General features: G+C 38.3%; 1 protein-coding gene across 1 annotated transcript; it reads right to left on the bottom strand.

Moving 5' to 3' along the window:
- Positions 1 to 3,158: 3,158 nt before the first annotated feature.
- On the bottom strand, positions 3,159 to 16,098 carry LOC150089355 (zinc transporter ZIP1-like). The gene is made up of 2 exons (XM_090389956.1): positions 15,748 to 16,098; positions 3,159 to 3,824 (listed from the first exon to the last, which is right to left on the bottom strand). The coding sequence occupies exons 1-2, from the start codon at positions 16,069 to 16,071 to the stop codon at positions 3,159 to 3,161; spliced, it is 990 nt and encodes a 329-aa protein (XP_090246082.1). The 5' UTR covers positions 16,072 to 16,098.
- Between the last annotated feature and the right edge of the window lie 2,657 nt (positions 16,099 to 18,755).

Below are 18,755 nucleotides of genomic sequence, written 5' to 3'. Positions count from 1 at the left end.
TTTTAACAACTCTACAGTAACTTCATCTTCCCCTGGGGCTTTCTGATTCTTCAATGCATGTTCTACCTCATCAGGAAGAATATTGTATGTGTTGCTACATTGCAACCCATCTTCCCTTGCTCCTTGTATAATTCTCTATAGTAGTCTTCTGCTATTTGAATTATGCCTTCGCTATTCTTCAGTTTCATTTGTCTTTCTGTTTTACTGCTGATTTAAATCCTTTGTTTTCCCTTAATGCTTGTTCTACTTTTCTTGTGTTAAATCTTCTTATGTCCTCTCTGAGTCTCTTTCTAATGGCTTTGCATAACTCAGTATACTCAATTTTCTCCCTCTTCAGCTTTATCACTTTCAGAAAGTTGTAATATTCCTCATTGATGTCCTGAGCAGTCTGCAGAAGCTCAAACTTGTTCTTAAGTTCCAGTATGTACTGCTTTTTCTCCTCTGTTATCTCAAAGACCTTTGTATTTGAGTCAGTTTTTTTCCTTTCCTACATCAGGTGTACATCTTACCATTCTGTGATCACTTCCAACATATCTTTTGTTAGTGAGGATGAAGTTGATTTCATTAGTTGTTAATTCATTTGGACTCTTCCATGTCCACCCTTTTCTTGAAAAAAGTGTTCATTACTGACAGTCCTTGAAATCCCCCATAATAATAGTGTAGTGGGTTTTCTGCTCAGCTAGAAGACTCAATTTCGGTGTTGGTGCATAAATCATTATAATCTTTATGGACTAGAAACCCAACTCCACTCCTTTCACTTGATAAGTGATCGTACGTTATAACAGGCCCAAGTTCAGTTTCTGTGCATGGCAGTCTAGTTGTACCCAGAGATTCTTAGCGCCCTCTGATCCTCTCACTGCCGGGGACTGAGGGCCAGGTCTTTTCATCTTCACGAGAACCACTCTACACGTTCATTGCCACCTAAGTGAAATAACAGGGCTTACCATTGAGAAGGTGTGCATGAGTGGATTTTAGGGAGGCAGGCCAACCGGACTTCTCCTAAATCTTCTGTTATAGAGAGAGATATTGGATCCATCAGTGTTTTAGGCTGAGTGTCTGATAACACACAGGATACCTGTTCCCCTCTAAGCCCCAACCTTTAGTGAAGGAAATAGTATTAATATGAGATGAAAGTAAGATAAAACAAACAATTTAAAATCTGCTAAAATTTCCTCCCTTAATCATGCCCACACTTGTCTAAGTGTCATGAAATCTTTGGCTTCATTAGAAAGGAACAAGCTGAATCCAGGTATCTATAGGCATTTTATTATAAAATTTCCATGAAAAGTTTCACACTTAATAAGCCTATTCCTGAAGTTGATAGCAAAAATTTTTTACCACAACTAAGGATTTTATTTAAAAAAAAATTGTCCAAACCAATGGTAAGAGGACTGCAGTTCCAACCTGTTTTCTTGTGTTATGATCTTGGTGCCAGCAACCATAAAAAAAAAATTCAACAAGACATTTCACAGATATAAGTTTATCTTGGTGAAATGTAGTAAGAAAAATTGAATGAGCAATTATTATTGGTATTAGAATCCATAACATGGTACTTGATGAAAGTAATGACCAAAAGAATACTGCACAGTTATTAATTTTCAATGGAATGTCTTAAAGACCTAACTGATGGTGCACCAAGTTTGGCAGGTAAAAATATCCTGATTATACATCAAGTATTGTGTTAAAATTTGAACATGTCACATCTTGTATTAAACTAGTAAAGTTCTTTCGTGCCTATGAGATCTTAAAGATGACATATTTTTAAAACTGAATTTATGATACATGGGGAAAAATTTAGTAATGGATTTCAATTAAAACTCCAGTTGTTCCTTTGACAAGGTAGACCACTTTCCAACCATGAAGTTGCTGAAGATTCCAGAAAATGAAATTATCAACAGTGCACTGTTGTGAAGAATGCTGTAAATTTTACAATACTCTTAATTTGAACAAACATTTTCCATCATTAATGTAAATAAAAATTTTTTATGATCAAGCGGTTCATTTCATGTGCAGCCCACAGATGACTCTTTCCAGATCTGTTAACTTTTAGAGCTTCAAATGCCACAATAATGAAATAAATACTCTTCCTCCGACCTAGCACACATGAATGGAAGTGTCATCACCAGTCAGCAATCCAACTAATGTGAAAACTGAAATTAACCTTTACAATATGCACAGTGGCTGTTGTAATGCTTCTGATGAAATGGGACCTTGCATAAGCTCACACATCACAGTAAACTAAGGTATATATCAAATACAAAGGCTACATTCTCAACAATGTAGCCTGTAAAATCAAGAAATAATAGAGAAATTATTTACAACTTTAAAGAATGTTTATTCTTCATCAACTAAATGCACAAGGAGTTGTATTGAGAAATGTTTGTTTCCAAGATAATCTTTGTACATAAGTATTTTTCAATGGCACACAAATTGCAACTAACAAGTTTACAAAGCTTTAAAATAAAAATACTGAAACTTGTAAAGCCAAAACTTCCTAATTTCTCTTTGTTGCAAATAAGGTATCCAGCTATTTTATGACTGCTGTTAAATAGTCCAAGGGAAATGTTGGTCTAGTAGAGAAGCCAAGATCATCTGAACTTTGCATAATTGATTAGTATTTTCCTCTTATTCTTCAACTAAGCTTATATCAGAAACATTGCCTAATGCTTTTAATAAGTCTACAGTATATTCATGAGAAAGGAGTGTTGTTCCTTGTATAAGTACACCATCACTAGTATTGGTGATTTTATGCATCCAGCAGTGCTCACTTGTAGGTATTATTTCAAGGGAAATCCTCAATGACCTTGCCTGAAAAAGGGTGTGTTGGGAGGTAGCAAAGTATAGAAGAATTAAAACTATAAACACAGTTAATAAGTATTTTTGGAAGTTTTCTAATTGTTGTCACCTGCAAAGTAATATTCTAGTTATTTGTTCCCAGAGGTATTAATGAGCAAGAAATTTTTTTTTTAAACTGTATGAAAAAATGGCACATGGGCTGGTAAAAAAAATATTTAACTTTCTATTCCATTTACTGGAATGTCATGATTTTAAGTTACAATGTTGTATTACTTCTTAACAAAAAAAATTAAATAAATAGTTCTGAGATCATAAAAGTATTTGTACATAATAAATATGTCATGTGGACATAGATCCACATGTTATGAAGGTAAAAAATAAGCAAGTATGGCAAATGTAGCATATCCTGAAATCAAACATAGTAGTTTTGGCATTCTATCAATACTAGAATTCAACTCATGAGGAAGAATTTCAAAGAAAGTAACATATAAAAATGTTCCAGCAGCAATTCCCTGTAATATGCCACTTGTTAATGATACGGAAGATGATTTTATGAAATCAACAATTCCAATGGCAACTGCCAGTCCTATTGGTGCCATTACTGAAAATAATGCATTACAAATAATAATTGTTCTTCGCAGTAGCTTGCTTTGTACGAGATTCAAACCAAGGGTAAATGCTAGTATAATTTTGTGAATAAGTACAGCAACTAGAAGAGAGACAACATTATCCATGGTAGTCTGAAGTCCAATGGCAAGTCCTTCAAATACTGCATGCAAGGAAAGTGCTAGAACTAATATTACTGAACGGAGACTTGAATGTGACCTTGGATCTTCATGAACAGAATGAAACACTCTTGAGTAATTTTCAAGCCTAGAAGAGCCTTCCAGGACACTAGGATGGTCATTTGTAATTTCTTGATCCATCAAGCTGTTGGTATAACTATGGTTGTGTGAAGAAGAATCACCATGTGAGTGACCAAGAAGTGGTTGTATTTCTTCATCTCCTTCTTTCCATGCTTGTACTATCTGAAATAAAGGAATTTAATATAAGCAAGTTTTTACAATTTTTTCAGGGATCACATTGTTTATAGTTAACTGCAATTATATATCAATTAGAATGGATGGGATGTTCTTGAAAAATCAGTTGAACTTTCAAGTTTAAATATGTACATTGATGAGCCATGTAAATCTAAGCAACTGCAGGGGAACTACGGCCAAAAAAAAAACACCTGATAGTGAGCTCTGTTAATCAGTGTTACTCTCGTTCTTCAGAGGAGAAAGGTAGTGGATTTAAGTGCATATCCCAAACAGCATGGCTAGCACCTACTGGTGTTGTATGACCATGGATGGAGTAATGAGTGCCCATGCTAATCATTTGCATCTTTTACCTGTAGATGCATACTGGGATACCCACGCCACCTGGATTGTTCAAGACTGGTTTGTGCAAACCAGTCTTGAGTTAAATCCCGTTGAGCATTAGTGTATATAGATGAAATGAGTAAAACCTTCAATAGTAATCAGTTATTGACAAAATCCATAGACAATTTTCTTCTTATCTAGAGGACACAGAAATGTATAACACAAATCGCGACTTGGGTTATGTTACATAAATAATTAGTACTTAACTTTATACGGAAGTTATATAAAGGGATTTCGTAGATAACACTCGATAATGTGTTGGGATATAAGTTTAGGGTTTTAATTTTGTACTGAAATTGAAATCATGACTCAGATCAGAGCAGCAAAGCAAAAGGCTCAAGCTAATGGGAGTGCTGTGGGGGGCAGTTGCCCTCTGAATCACAGTCTATTAAAATGCACTACTTGCTTGATGTTTGTGGAGCAGTCAGGTACTGGACATGATACTGCCATGGGGGATGTCTTTGTGTGTGTGTGTGATGCAAGGAAATCAGGTGACAACTCAGCGTTGTTATGGGCCTATATGAGAGCTTGAAGGACAGGGTGGATGCCCTAGAAGGATTAAAAGTGAGGGGCCCATCAAGCTCTCAGCTGCCCACACCAATGCCAGAGCTTGCACTTGGTCATCACGCAACACAATGGCAGCCCCCAAAGGAACTAGTAGTTGTTGGTGACTCTATTGTCAGGGAAACATGACCAGGGGCAAAGGTTGATGACGTTGTAGAGCGGATATCATCTTTTAAGGGCACAAAAGGTGATATAGTTGTACACGTTGGCACTAATGATATTAAGAGTAGGAGACCGGCGGAATTACTTAACAAGTACAGGTCACTGTTGGAAAAAAGCAGTGAATTAGGGTTGAATTTGAAATTGTCTGCAATTCTGCCCAGACACGATAGGAGGGAGTATATGATAAGAGCCCTGTCGATCAATTCGGCCCTGGAAAGATTGTGCAAGGCTCAAGGGGTAGAATTTTTTTCAGCTTGGTCTGTACTTGTTAACAGGAGAGACTGCTTCTACAGGGATGGGATACACTTAAATAGAAAGGGTGCAAGAATGTTTGCTGATGCTATGGAGGCAGTGTTAGGTGGGTCGGAAAACTGCTAGATTGGGGGAATACAAGGACTAATAGATTAACAGTAGCCACTGGCAGAGGTGAAAGTGATTCTTGCACCGCTTCTATTGGAATGATCCACAGCCTGGAAAATAAGATGCAGGATATTTCAGAGACTGCTGGGAATCATTGGGGTACAAGTAAACACATGGGTTGTGTTAGGGTAGCTAAGAAAAAGAACAGGTGCGTGTACACCAATGCTAGGAGTTTAGTAAATAAATTTGAGATATTGCTCAAAACATCAAAAGCAGATATTGTGGGGATTTCAGAGACATGGTGTCACACAGATATAAGAAATGCAGAACTGGAATTTGGGGAGTACAATGTCTACAGAAGGGAAGAGGGGTTATGCTATTAGTTAAGAAATACATAAAATCCAAGTAAGTGAAGCCAGTCGACATTGCTGTACAGTGCAGTGTCGAGTCAGTTTGGTGTGACATAAGCATTGGGAGATCAAAATTGAGAATAGGAGTGTGCTATAGGCCTAATGACTCTGATGAGTATAATAAGAAATTGTACAGGGAAATACAGTGGGCCAGTAAATCAGAGAGTTTTATAATGGAGGATTTTAATTTCCCAGATATTGACTGGAATTTGGGGGCTGGTCACTCACGCACTAGCAAGGCTTTTGTGGATGATTGTTTTCTACATCAGCATGTTCTGGAGGCAACTAGAGGGAGTAATACTCTTGATTTGATTATCAGTAGTGATTCTTCATGCATTAAGAATCTGATCTGCAGATAAATGAACCACTAGGTGGCAGTGATCACAGTGTGCTGAAGTAGGATTTACTCAAAGAGGTAACTACCATTAGGGGTAAAGGGAAGGGTTATTGCTTCCGTAAAGGCGACTACGACAGTATTTAAATTCTATACAGTGGGACCAACTGATGTTACCAACAGCAAATTCAAAATGGGAAGCATTCAAAGAACTTATCTTGGAAGCTACTAGGCTTTACATACCAACTAAGAAATATTGTTCAAGGTTTAGGCCAAAATGGATGTCAGATGAACTAATGAGGCATATGGCAGAGAAGAAAAATGCATGGGATACATACAAATTAACACGTGACACAGAAGCCTATGATAGATACAAGTTGATCTGTAACCAAGTTACAAAGGAGGTTAGGCAGGCGAAGCCAGATTACGAGAAATCTTTTGCAAGGGATGCAAAGAGTTCTTTACTTATGTCAACTCTAGAAGGAAGGGGATGAATCAGATTGGTCCACTTGATATCGATGGGTCAAATGTTGATGATCCTGCTCAGGTAGCTAACAAACTGAATGAATATTTTGCATTGACATTCACACATGAGGAGTTATTCAGCGAGGGGACTGCCAGAGGTGTATTCAACTCTGGCAGTAAGCTAGAGAATCTTGTAATAACTGAGAGTAAAGTGGAGGAGAAATTGTTGAAGATAAATACAAGAAAGGCACCTGGGGTGGATGGGATCTATCCAGTTATATTAAAGGAGGCAGCAAAGGAAGTAAGCAAACCCCTTAGCCATAATTATGAGAGCTTCCTTGGACTCAGGGGAAGTACCCATGGACTGGAGATGTGACCCCAATTCACAAAGGAGGATCAAAGGGCAACACAAGTAATTATAGACATGTTAGTTTAACTTCTGTTCCCGGAAAATTAATGGAGGCACTGCAGGATCATCTAGACAAGACTTCAGTTATAGCTCAGACACAGCATGGTTTTGTTAAGGGGAAGTCTTGCCTGACCAATTTGATTGAATACTATGAGGCAGGGAATAACTTTGATCTTAGAAAGGCTTTTGATACTGTGGCATTGGAGGCAAATTGCTGCTGAGGATAAAGGGGTGGTTGAGGGGGAGAAGACAGAGAGTGGTAATCAATGGACACTGCTCATCGTGGAGTCCCTCAGGGTTCAGTATTGTTTTCTGTATTTATAAATGATATTGATGATGGTATATTAAGCTTAATGTCCAAGTTTGCAGACGATACGAAGGTTGGCAAGGACACTACTGAAACTATGCTACTGCAACAGGATCTGGAAAGGTTGAGCTGAGAGGTGGCAAATGTAAAATAGCAACCCCAGAGCAACGTATCAACTCTGTGGTACTACACTGACAGTGGTAGAGAATGAAAGGGACCTGGGGGTGGTTGTGCAGGCAGGCTGCAAGAGTAGCTCATGGTGTATTCTCAATGATATATAGGAATTTTTCTAGCAGAGATAAGGAGGTGATTATTCCCTTCTATAAGGCAATGGTCAGGCCACACCTAGAGTACTGTATACAGGTCTGGAGGCCTCATTTCAAGAAGGATGTAGAGATGCTGGAACAAGTACAAAGAAGGGCGCTCTTATGAAGAAAGGCTTAAGTTTTGCAAATTACAGTGTCTGGAGACTAGGCACCAACGAGGTGTATAAAGCCTTCAATGCTGATGGGATTCTTGCTCAGAATAATCACCTGAGAGGGCATAAATTCAAATTGAGGAAAGACAGATGTAGGATAGATGTGAGGAAATTTGCCTTTAGCCAGCGGGTGGTTGGTTGGTGGAACAGACTTCCATCCCTTGTCGTGGAAGTTGATAGCCTAAATAAGTTTAAGGCTCAGCTAGACAGGTATTTTGAACAAACAGAGGGGTGAAGTGGGGCTGATGCTGCATCAAATGCCTCTACTAATGCTAAATCTGTGAATCATGTCATAAGTTCCAAGTACAAAAAAAATCTCCATAATTTCACCAAATGTAAGTCATCTTTTACATAGCACACTGCAAAGAAACTGACAATCACAAGCAAAATTTAAATGTGAAGTTTAAAATTAGAGATTTGTTGTTGCTCACGAATCTAGAATTTCACATTTTTGACACACAAACATTATCAAGTGTTAAAAATCAGAAGAAAGTAGAAAACACTTTTAAAGCTGGCATATCATGCCACCGAGGAGAATGACTCTTAATAAAGTTTGTCTAAGATTATACTTGTGACTAGAATTGTAAGGCCTTTCACTTGTTGAAAGAATAAATAACTGTTGACTTCTGTTTGATAGGCAATACACATTGCGTGTTATTTTGTGTATCAAAGTCTGAAGCTGTCTCTCAACGATTGGCATAAGCTGGTAAGAACATCTGAATAACATTATTTATCCAAATTGTGAATTGATTCTTTTTGAACACAAAGCATTTCAGTAGTGTATCTGCAAGATTCTATGTAGTAATAAACTTGGATAAAGGGATGGTTGAGTGGAAGAAGACTGCTCTTCATGGAGTCCCCTGCAGGGCCCACTGTTGTTTTCTATATTTATCAATGATGAAGAAGGTATAATGTCCAAGTTGGCAGTGTTGTTACAGTACACTATTGCAACAGGATCTAGAAAAGTGGGGCAGAGATGACAACTTGAAGTTTATTGGGTCCTGTCAATGATAACCACCTCATCCCTTTGTATACAATGGTCAGACTACACCTTGAGTACTGCACACAGGTCCAAAGACCTCATTTTAGGAAGGATGTACAGCTTACAAAATTCAAGAAATACAGTTGTATAATAAATTTGCCTTTAGCCAGCAGGTGATTGATTGCTGGAAGAAACTTCCATCTGTCATTATGGAAGTTGATAGCTTAAATACATTCAAGGAAGAACTGGACAGAGTTTTTTTTTTTTGGCTGATGCCTCTACTAACTAGTCATGAATAAAGGAAAAAGTGGAATACTAGTGAAGGTTGGGGTCTCATTGATTTTAAAGTTTCTTCATTTGACAAGCAAAACAAATCTATGAGGATTGTCTACAGCATATGAAAAACTGAATAAGTCAGTTCTGATGTGAGGGAAGCAGTGTGCATAATGACCCAAGAGAAGGAAGACTATCTCAGCCACAATGGCAGGGTATGTGGCTGAGATGGAACAGCTAGTCCTTGAAAAGAGGCAAATGAGTGCTGGGTACGTACTATGATTCATTAACAAAACATGGTCAGTTTTCTGCCAACAGAGTCATCAGTCTTTCAGATTATCTCCCAAAAGGCAACAGCATCAGTGATTATTTGGGGAGTACTAGAGGAACTCTCCACCTCCGAAAATCTGCAGCACCTACTTAACTCTCCAGACCTCTTCCCTAAAATGAAAAAACACAGGACAGCATTTTTCATATTGATTAGGTGATAACTAATGAAATGGAAGCCTGGTTGTCTGTTCAAAGTGAGGAATACTATTCAACAGGCCTGAAAAAGCTAATCCACATATGGGAAAATGTGTAGCTCAAAAAGGAGGATGCAACTGCCAGTCAAGTTTCAAATCCAAATATTTTCAGGTGAGGGTAAATACTAGAGAATTTCCATCTTATATTTTTGTTTGCAATTTACAAATGATTGGAAAATGTATATGAGTATTTAATTCAGTGTTTAAGTTAAAATCCTCCTAAACAGGTAGTGCCCATTAACATTCCACAACCATGGTGCCACATCTCCATGGGCAGAGAAGTTTGAATTTCTATCTTTTTGGTATAATTTTTGTTAGTGAGGGAAACCTGCAGAGTTATCTCTTGCAAGCAAAGTGGCTAAGGAAAGACATTTCTCAAAATAATGCTAAACCCCAACAAAAGCAAATCATTCACTGATACTAAGGTTTACAGATCAATAGCTCTACTCACAAATCTGTCTTTGTTGTCCTGGTGAAGTCATTGGACAGACTCTATAAAGTAAAGTGCAGCCATTATCAACCCACCTCAACAATTCATGCTGAGGGAAATGGACCATAATCTGCCATGCGGGTTGGCAGATCAACCCTATTCAGCAGTCAGGGGCTTGAACCCCGATCTACTCAAAGAGTGTGTGTGCTACTGCACTCCTGCCCGTATATCAAATAATAGAAGCTATTGAGCAATAGCTGTAAAACCCACCAAATTATGCTAACATGAAGATCTCTTCCTCCAAAAGTAAAATTATCTTTCATTACAAACATTTCTCCCAAATATTGCAACAAATGTGTATAGATATGCTGATTAAAATCACCAAGTAGGAACAGGGAACTGAACAAAAAATAACCCCCATTCAATAAGAGCTTCTTTCAATACAAAGTTCATCCAGGGTGGAAGAACTACTTCCTCTTCTGAGGCTTGTGCTATAACATCAGAAAAAAAAAATGTAGTAACTAAATATTTCATTCCTAGTATTCACCTTCACTAGTTTTGGTGAAAAAAAAAATCTAATATTCATGTTTCTAATACTAATGGAACAGCTTTGTTTTAGGGTGCATTAGCATCTAAGGCTATAATGTGGCAAGTCAAAAAGTTGTAAAAACTTAAAAATAGCTGACACATTGTCATTGTCTGATAAAATCTGTCTGAGTGTATAAGGCTCAGACAGATGGCTAAAACAAACGACGGACTCTTAAAATGGTGTCACAATTTCTACACATAGGACAGTCGTCTGCCCTCAGCAATGTGTCAAGTGACAATGTCCTATGCAGAGCCGAGATAGAACAACTTCCTCTTTTCGGTTTCTGCGCAGACTAGACTACCAATGTTCAATTACAGGCTTAATCTCATATAACTTGTTTGCAGCCTGTCCATGCCATGAGTGTTGCCATTGGGATACCAGTTTCTTTCAAATTACTTGTCTGTATAGGGGACTAACAGGCACGAGTTAAAGAGGTTTGCTGATTTGGCTGCAAAGTCTGCCATATCCGGGTCAGGACAGGATGAGGGTTGAACCTCATCGATGATAAAGTCTGCAATGAACTCAAAGAATTGGTATATATAATATATTTTTTGTGGTCAGTGGTTTGTATACAATCTAAGGCTAGCTCAACCGCGTGCAGCTCTGCAGTGAACACACTGCATTTGTTGGAGATCTGCTCAGATACCGTGGTGTCTGGGAAAACAGCTGCAGATCCGACAGACATTTCTGACCTCGAGTGATCTATGTAGATGGGCAAGAAGTCAGCATGTTCCGAGCGCTGTGCTAAAAAGAGCTGCAGGTAGACGGTGGATGGAGTACTGTCCTTTCTCCAATTGTTAAGGGAGAAGTTGCAGTTTGAGACACAAGCATGCCAGGGTGGAGAAGGTTGCCTAGTGATATTCAAATCATTGAGTAGCCTTTGGATACAAATACCGAATGTTGTACAGATTTTCCCAACGTGGCTCAAAAACGGGTGTCCATGTCCGATGGTCTGGCAGGGAGGGATTTCAGTTTCAAAGCATACTGTAGAGACAACTGTTTCCTGCGAAGCGATAACGAGGGTTCATTTGCTTCAACATATAGGCTATGGACAGGAGAAGTTCGAAATGCTCCAGTGGCAATACGGATCGCCCGATGGTTGGATCCCATCGGAGTATGCTGAGTCTAGAGGATGCGTATACCTGGCACCCGTAATCTGACTTAGATCGTACGAGTGCATGATAGAGGTGCAAAATGGAACATTGGTCGGCGGCCCAAGAATGTGAGGAGATTGCACATAGGATATTCAAGCCTCTTGTGCACTTCGCACGTAGTTGACGGATGTGTTGTAGAAAGGTCAACTTTCTATCAAAAATCTATTCTCAGATACTACTGGAATAGCATTTTGTCCAAGCCTCAGTTCAGGTTCAGGGTGAAGATTGCGCTTTCTGCAAAAATGCATGCAAACAGTCTTTTGTGGAGAGAACTTGAATCCATGATTTCAGATGGTCAATGGCATGTTGCAGGAATGACAGAATATGCTAAAATCGTCAACATAGAGGGCACAGTTGGAGGAAGTTGTTCTGTGATGGCAAAAAGCATAACACTTAAAACGGATTCTCGAGGTACTCCCTCCTCTTGGCTAAAAGAGCGAGAGAGAGTAGATCCTACATGGACTTGGAAAGAATAATGATATAAAAAGTTTTAATTAATGGGGAGATTACCTCTAAGGCCGATGCTGTAGAGGTCTTTTAAAATTCCAAATCTCCAAGTTGTGTCATACGCTTTTTCCATATCGAAGAACACAGATACCAGGTGTTCTCGTTTTAAAAAGGCATCTCGAATGGACGTTTCGAGCCTGATTAAATGGTCCAAAGTTGACCTATTTCTACGGAAGCTGGACTGCAATCTGGAGAGGAACCCATTTTCCTCCAAATACCAGATAAGGTGGGCATTGACCATTCTCTCCAGAATTTTGCACAGACAGCTAGTCAGAGAAATAGAACGGTAATTTGTTGGGATTTTAGGATCCTTTCCTGGCTTAGGAAAGGCAAGAACGATTGCCTTATGCCAGGAATCCAGAAACTGCTCTTCTTTAAATATTCTGTTATATAGAACGAGCAGTTGGTCCATGGATTTTGCAGATAGATGTTTGATTATATCATAATGGATAAGATCTGGTCAAGCAGCACTTGCCTTGGTAAGAGTTAGCTGTTTCTAACTCTTCTGTGGTAAAGGGCCCATTATAGGGATGAGACCTTTTAGAGATAAAGTTAATTGACTGCTTTTCAAGTTTATATCTTTCCAGACCAGAAATTCTGGGGAGTAAGCAGATGTTGACGAGATGGCAAAAAAGGTCGCCCCAAGTACATTGGCTATTGCAGTTGGGTCTGCAATAACACATCCATTACACTCCAGGACCGATGTATATTTAACCTTCATTTTCCGGATTTTGTTCCAGATAGCTTTACTACTGGATCTACAATTCCTTTTGGCTCTGATGACGAATATATCATGCTTTCGCACGTGCACGTTTGAAGGCTAAGAGATTGGCTGTGGTAGGATATCGTTGGAATATCCCCCAAGCTTTATTTTGTGCTGCTGTGCATTCGGTATTCCACCAAGGTTTTGGAAATGGCAGAAACCAGGTAGATGTTTTCGGAATTGTAGCTGCATGGACAATGCTTTCTGTGATGTACACCACTGCATCATTGATAGGCTCCTGACCGACTGTACTGATGTTAAAGTCTACCAGGTGTTGAAAGGTATTCCAGTCAGCCTGATCAATCGTCATCGCGGTAACCTAAAAGGTGAGCATGGCATCCCTGTAAGTAGGCTGGTTATCACGGGGAAGTGATCACTTCCATAAAGGTTCTCCTCTACCTCCCAAGTGATTCAAGGAAGGAGAGAGGGAGAACATATAGAGAGGTCAATAGCAGAGAACGTATGGGTAGGCATGCGGAAAAAGGTGTTAGTTCCCATATTTAGAAGGGATAGGTCATTGAGCATATGCTCTATGACATGTCCCCTTCCATTAACGTTTGCACTACCCCACAGGGTGTTGTACAATGAGATCATCAAGGTCTTTCTGGGAGATATCAGCCCCAGGTGGCAAACTGAACAGTTAATAAGAACTGTTCAGTTTAAACTTATAAACTGAACAGTTAATAAGAACCCTACTGTAAGGCAAACCACTACTATGTTGGTGGTGAGCGCAATAGTTTGAAATGGCGTATAGTTGCCCAGAAGTATAACAGCACCCCGATGAGCAGGTCCGTCCCCAGTTCTGTCCTTTCAAACGATAGTAGTGTTACAAAGGACAGGGCTTTCATTTGCCTTCAGGTATGGCTCTTGTAAGCAAAAGCAGACTGGCCTTGATGTCATCATTGTTTTGCCGGAATCCACGACAATTCCATTGTAGGAATTTAGCCATTATTTTGACTTGGTGGGTCCATCAGGTGGCTTACCTTTTTCAGTCCTGGCTTTATCCTTCCTGCGGAAGTATGGACAGTGTCCAGATCCTCCTCAGCATCCATGTTTTCTTGGGTACTAGGGGATACTTCAACTTTCTTATTCTTTTCTTACTTGTGGAGCATTAGGAGGTGCCGATATAGGAGTGGCAGCTGATTGGTCTTTCTGTGCAGGTTTTTGAGGACTTAAGAGATAATGATTCTTTTGGAGGGATGGTCATGTCCGTCTGAGTTCCAATGGAACATCTCCCTGCTACCTCCTGGGCATAGGTAGCTTTGTTGATATTCAGAGGTTTCACTGCTTTCCTTGCCTCCTGGTATGATATATTTAGCTCCTTGAGCCGTTGAATTTCTTTTTCTTCTTTCCACCTCGGGCATGCTCGTGATAGGCTGGATATTCTCCCTCACAGTTAATGCAGGCACTTTGCACCACATTGAGCGCATGCAAGGACTCCATGGCAGGCCATTTGAAACACATGGACGCACTGGACAGTTAATGTAGCCAGCTTTAATCTCATCAGAAGACTTAGGTGAGTTAAATGTCAGGATAATGTTTCTGGTTTCCCATCCCTGCATGCATTAATTCTCTTAACAACTAACTCCCTGTGGTTTCAATTCCGAGCAGATTTCCTCCTCGGTAACGTCCCACTCTGAAATTACACCTCTAGATGAATTGAGTGTTCTGTGTGATGTCACTCGGAATAGCTGTTCAGACTGCCTGTCATTTTTAGTTTCAATCAAGAGATCCCCAGAACGGAGCCTCTTAACTGATTTGGGTGAACCTGCTAACCCTTTCTGTATAAAGAAGGGTGACATTTTACCAATCGGTTTTTCTGGTGGAGTGTTAGTTAGTTATTTGGTTTTTAGGAGTATTAGCAACTAAGGCCATATTGCTGTGGGATATGCGGTGGTCATTCCCTGACCTTTCCGCATCTGGTAGTGACGGGCTTGAACCCCGGTCTAATCAAGAAGCGTGTGCTACGCACTGCTGCTCCTTCCCACCTGGCTATGGAGGCGCCTCTGGTGGAATGTATAATTATAATTAACCTTGGGACAGGCCCTGATGGTATTTCAGTTCGCTGCCTCTTTGTATCAATAGTGTTGTCTGTGTTTGCAGATAGGGACCCCTGAAGAAGTAGGTTTATCAGGATTCATGGAATTTGTGAAGTGGTTCAGTGCCTGGGCTCCCCATACCCTGCACCACGGCATTGACCCGGTTGACCCTAGCCGGGTCTTCCAGGACCCCTCTTTCCGAATTTCTATGGGTTGTAGTGCATGGCAAACACACCGGATTCCATTTATGTTAGCCGGGTAGTCCACATATAGAGGTGACTAAAAACAAAACTTTGAATTTACTGTGCTCAGTTGCTAATAAGCTATACTGTTAGTGACAATGTGGAGCCTTTTAAAAAACATCTGAGAACTATTTTGAACAAGACCTTACTAGAGAATGGAAAATTAGGTTCCAATGAAAGTAATGGGGGATGTGAATCCTGGGTATCAGATTTTCACTAACAGCAAGATATCACTCAAGCATTATTACCAGTACTGCTGAGGAATAGGGGACCATCTTAAAGAAAAACTGTCTAAGTAAGTTTTAAACTTCATTGCTCCTTATTATTACCACAACCTAAGGACTTAGGTGGTGGTAATATCAGAAAACCTTGCTAGCTTCTTCAAACCTATAGAGAATGCTCAGTAGTCCTTTTTGTACACTATCATACAGCAATACAAATTTCGGTTCATCAAAATCCTACTCTTAAGAAGTTAGCTGTTTGTTTATATTTCAAAAATTAATATTTTAAATATAATTAACTTTTATTCATAATCTACCTGTTCAAGAATGAGCACTATGAGGAAACCAAAAACGACTACAAATTTTGCCAAAGGATATTTCAGTTTATGGTAATGCAGCTTGTGAATTCCTTTTTCTAACTGTTGTTCAGCTTCTGAGAATAAATGTAGAAAGCATGTGGCAAGGAAAACACCACCACCAAAACAACTTAAAAGGCTAATCCATCTTTGGTATCTATGTCTTCTTGAAGTATCTAGTACTTTGGTCATCCGTTGAAATATTTTAATAGGCAGCATTGAGAAAATGAAGGTTAATATAAAAAGACTTATTAGAGCAATAACTTTGACATTCACAACTTCCATTTTGTTGTATTCTAGGCACTGTATTCTGTAAGAAAAAGAAAGGTTTTATAAATTAGATTGAAATATCCTTGGATTTAGCTTTTATATCAAAATTAAATTTCACACAAACACTCCTCAACTTTTAATACTTTTATATTATAACCCATTGAGTTTACAATATTGGTGCAGCAAAAATTCAGATCCTGTAATGATGCATCAAGAATCATCTTGACCCAATCATGCAGTTTTTTGTTGTTACCATTTTAGTTACAAAAAAAATTGATTTATTTTCTGAAGATAAATCCAAATCACCTCAGGTACAATCTATTGAGGAAACAGCTTCACAGACCAAAATGCTGCAAGAAACATTCAAACTTGGAAATTGCCATAGTCCAAAATTTCAGCAAGTGTTAAAAGGACATCATCTGGTTGCTGGGCCAGAAATGAAATCTCAATTCATAATTTTGTTCTAAGGAAAACTTGCCCTAAAAGTACCATTAGTGTGAGGACTACCTGTATTGTTAATCTTTATGTTATCAAATTGATAATTTTAAAATGTGGAGCAACAAAAAAAAAATACAGTAAAGGGTCTAAAACCCAAACTGCTAGTTAGAGAAGAAAAATAAGATAAACATTCATACACAAATTTCTAAAATTCAATCTGCTTGATCAAATTGGTTAGAGTATAAAAAAACTACTACAAAGATATTTCAGAATTTTATTACTTGTAATATTAATAAGGATTTAAAAAATTAAAACTGTGTTATACTTTTAACCTTAGAGTGATCAGATACTGCATAACATGAAAAGGCAAGCACATGCAGGGTTAATAGTGACTGTTACTCTACAATCCCTATGTATAAAATGGATGCAATAATACAACTCTTCTATCAACTAAGGGCTTTTAAAGCATCTATATATGTCATCATTAAAAGAAATAGTTTATTTTGTGCAAATTTACTTCATGTTGCTCTAGTTTTCATAATATATAATTGCTACAATGTTTAAACAAAATAACTGACACAAATTTTAAAATAGATAACATTTTCTTTGTAATCTAAACTTAAACCTATATCTTATCTCTACAAAATATACATTCACAAATCAATACGTCATAGACCAGTGACCTAGTTAGGAAAAATTATCAGTAAATGTTTATAGCTTCAAAGTTCACTAAATTCCACATGACTTCTCTTCCCCCCCCCCAACTTGCCCACACAAAACATCAACTGAAAGTAACCTAAATTGTCTAGTTTTACTTTCCCTGTAATTATTACAATGACAAAACCCACACTCAATACTATACTGTTTTATATGTGCATAAATAACTGCAAATAAATGATTCTCCCTGTAAAGCAGAAGATAAAATCTACAGTACTAGATTCATAAGGCTGAATGTGTACTCATCTAAAGTGCCAAATATAGACTTAAAATATCTAAAAGATATAGGACCCATACCTTTTAAGAAACATTTTAAACAGATCATTCCTAAAAAGCTTTGAAATGCCTATAAATTACAAGATACCCACCTTTTGCATTTGAAAATGGTTGCTGTATCAATTCCACCAGTTGTGCTCCCCTAGGAAGTTATTTTGCAAGCATCTTTTTTTTTTTTTTTACCATTCTTCAGGTCAATGTTTTATTCAATTGAAAAATATTAATCATGTTTTTGAATTGAACATCACTAGTTTCTTCAATTATACATTTACATACATTCCAAGCTTAATTTCCCCCTTCATACTTCAAAATTAAGAACTTGCAAATGTTCTTGCACTGGTTTCCAACAGAAGACTTGTTGAATTATTTTCACATATAAATATTGCCCAATTTTCTATATTCCTCTTCCATGTTTCTAGGTCTGTCATTCCTGCCATCGTGGCGCCTCCGTAGCCAGGTGGGAAGGAGCAGCAGTGCGTAGCGCACGCTTCTTGATTAGACCGGGGTTCGAGTCCGTCACCACCAAATACGGATGATGCGGAAAGGTCAGGGAATGACCACCGCATATCCCGGAGCAATATGGCCTTAGTTGCTAATGCTCCTAAAAACCAAAAACAACAACAATTCCTGCCATTCACTGGAATGTATGGGGAAAAAAGTTTTACTCCTACTCTACAATCTAACTTACCACAATGGAGCACTGATCGTATTTTATTCATCCCCTAGTTTTTTGGGAAAAAGCAACTGTAAAAAATTTTATTAGTAGCAATAAATAACAGTACAGTAGTCTTCTCTACTAGAGATGCGTTATTTATTTGAAGTAATGCAAAAGTAGCTATCTCGTTGTGAAGGCAACCACATTATGAGATACAATTAAAACGATGCCCTCTACGCTACATACGTAGTTCAAATATATGGGTTAACTATGGTGTATTTACACCGATACTATATAATTAGTAGCAGTAAATGATGCAAGAAAGCAAGCTTATATAGCATCAGCCAAAGGGGAAATTCACACACTTGTAGTTTGTCTTGTATAACAAAATTAAAACACATCACGTAACCAGTCTTGTTATCAAAAAAAAAATTTTTTTACCAACCACTTTATGGAGAAAGTAAAAGGAATCAATGTTTTTTGTAAAGTAGTTGTTTTTTATGGCCATACAATTAAAAAATAATTAATGATAGAAATCACATATGAATACCATGCTCAAGGAATACTAAAATTCACTGATGTAGTTCTAACCAGTATTTAAATTTATAATTGT

The sequence above is a fragment of the Mastigoproctus giganteus genome, chromosome 2, assembly GCF_048544385.1.
Source record: "Mastigoproctus giganteus isolate SK-2022 chromosome 2, ASM4854438v1, whole genome shotgun sequence".
Taxonomy (NCBI): Eukaryota; Metazoa; Arthropoda; class Arachnida; order Uropygi; family Thelyphonidae; genus Mastigoproctus; species Mastigoproctus giganteus.
Note: the sequence above shows the minus strand (reverse complement) of the source record. Positions and strands in the feature narration are given on the sequence as shown.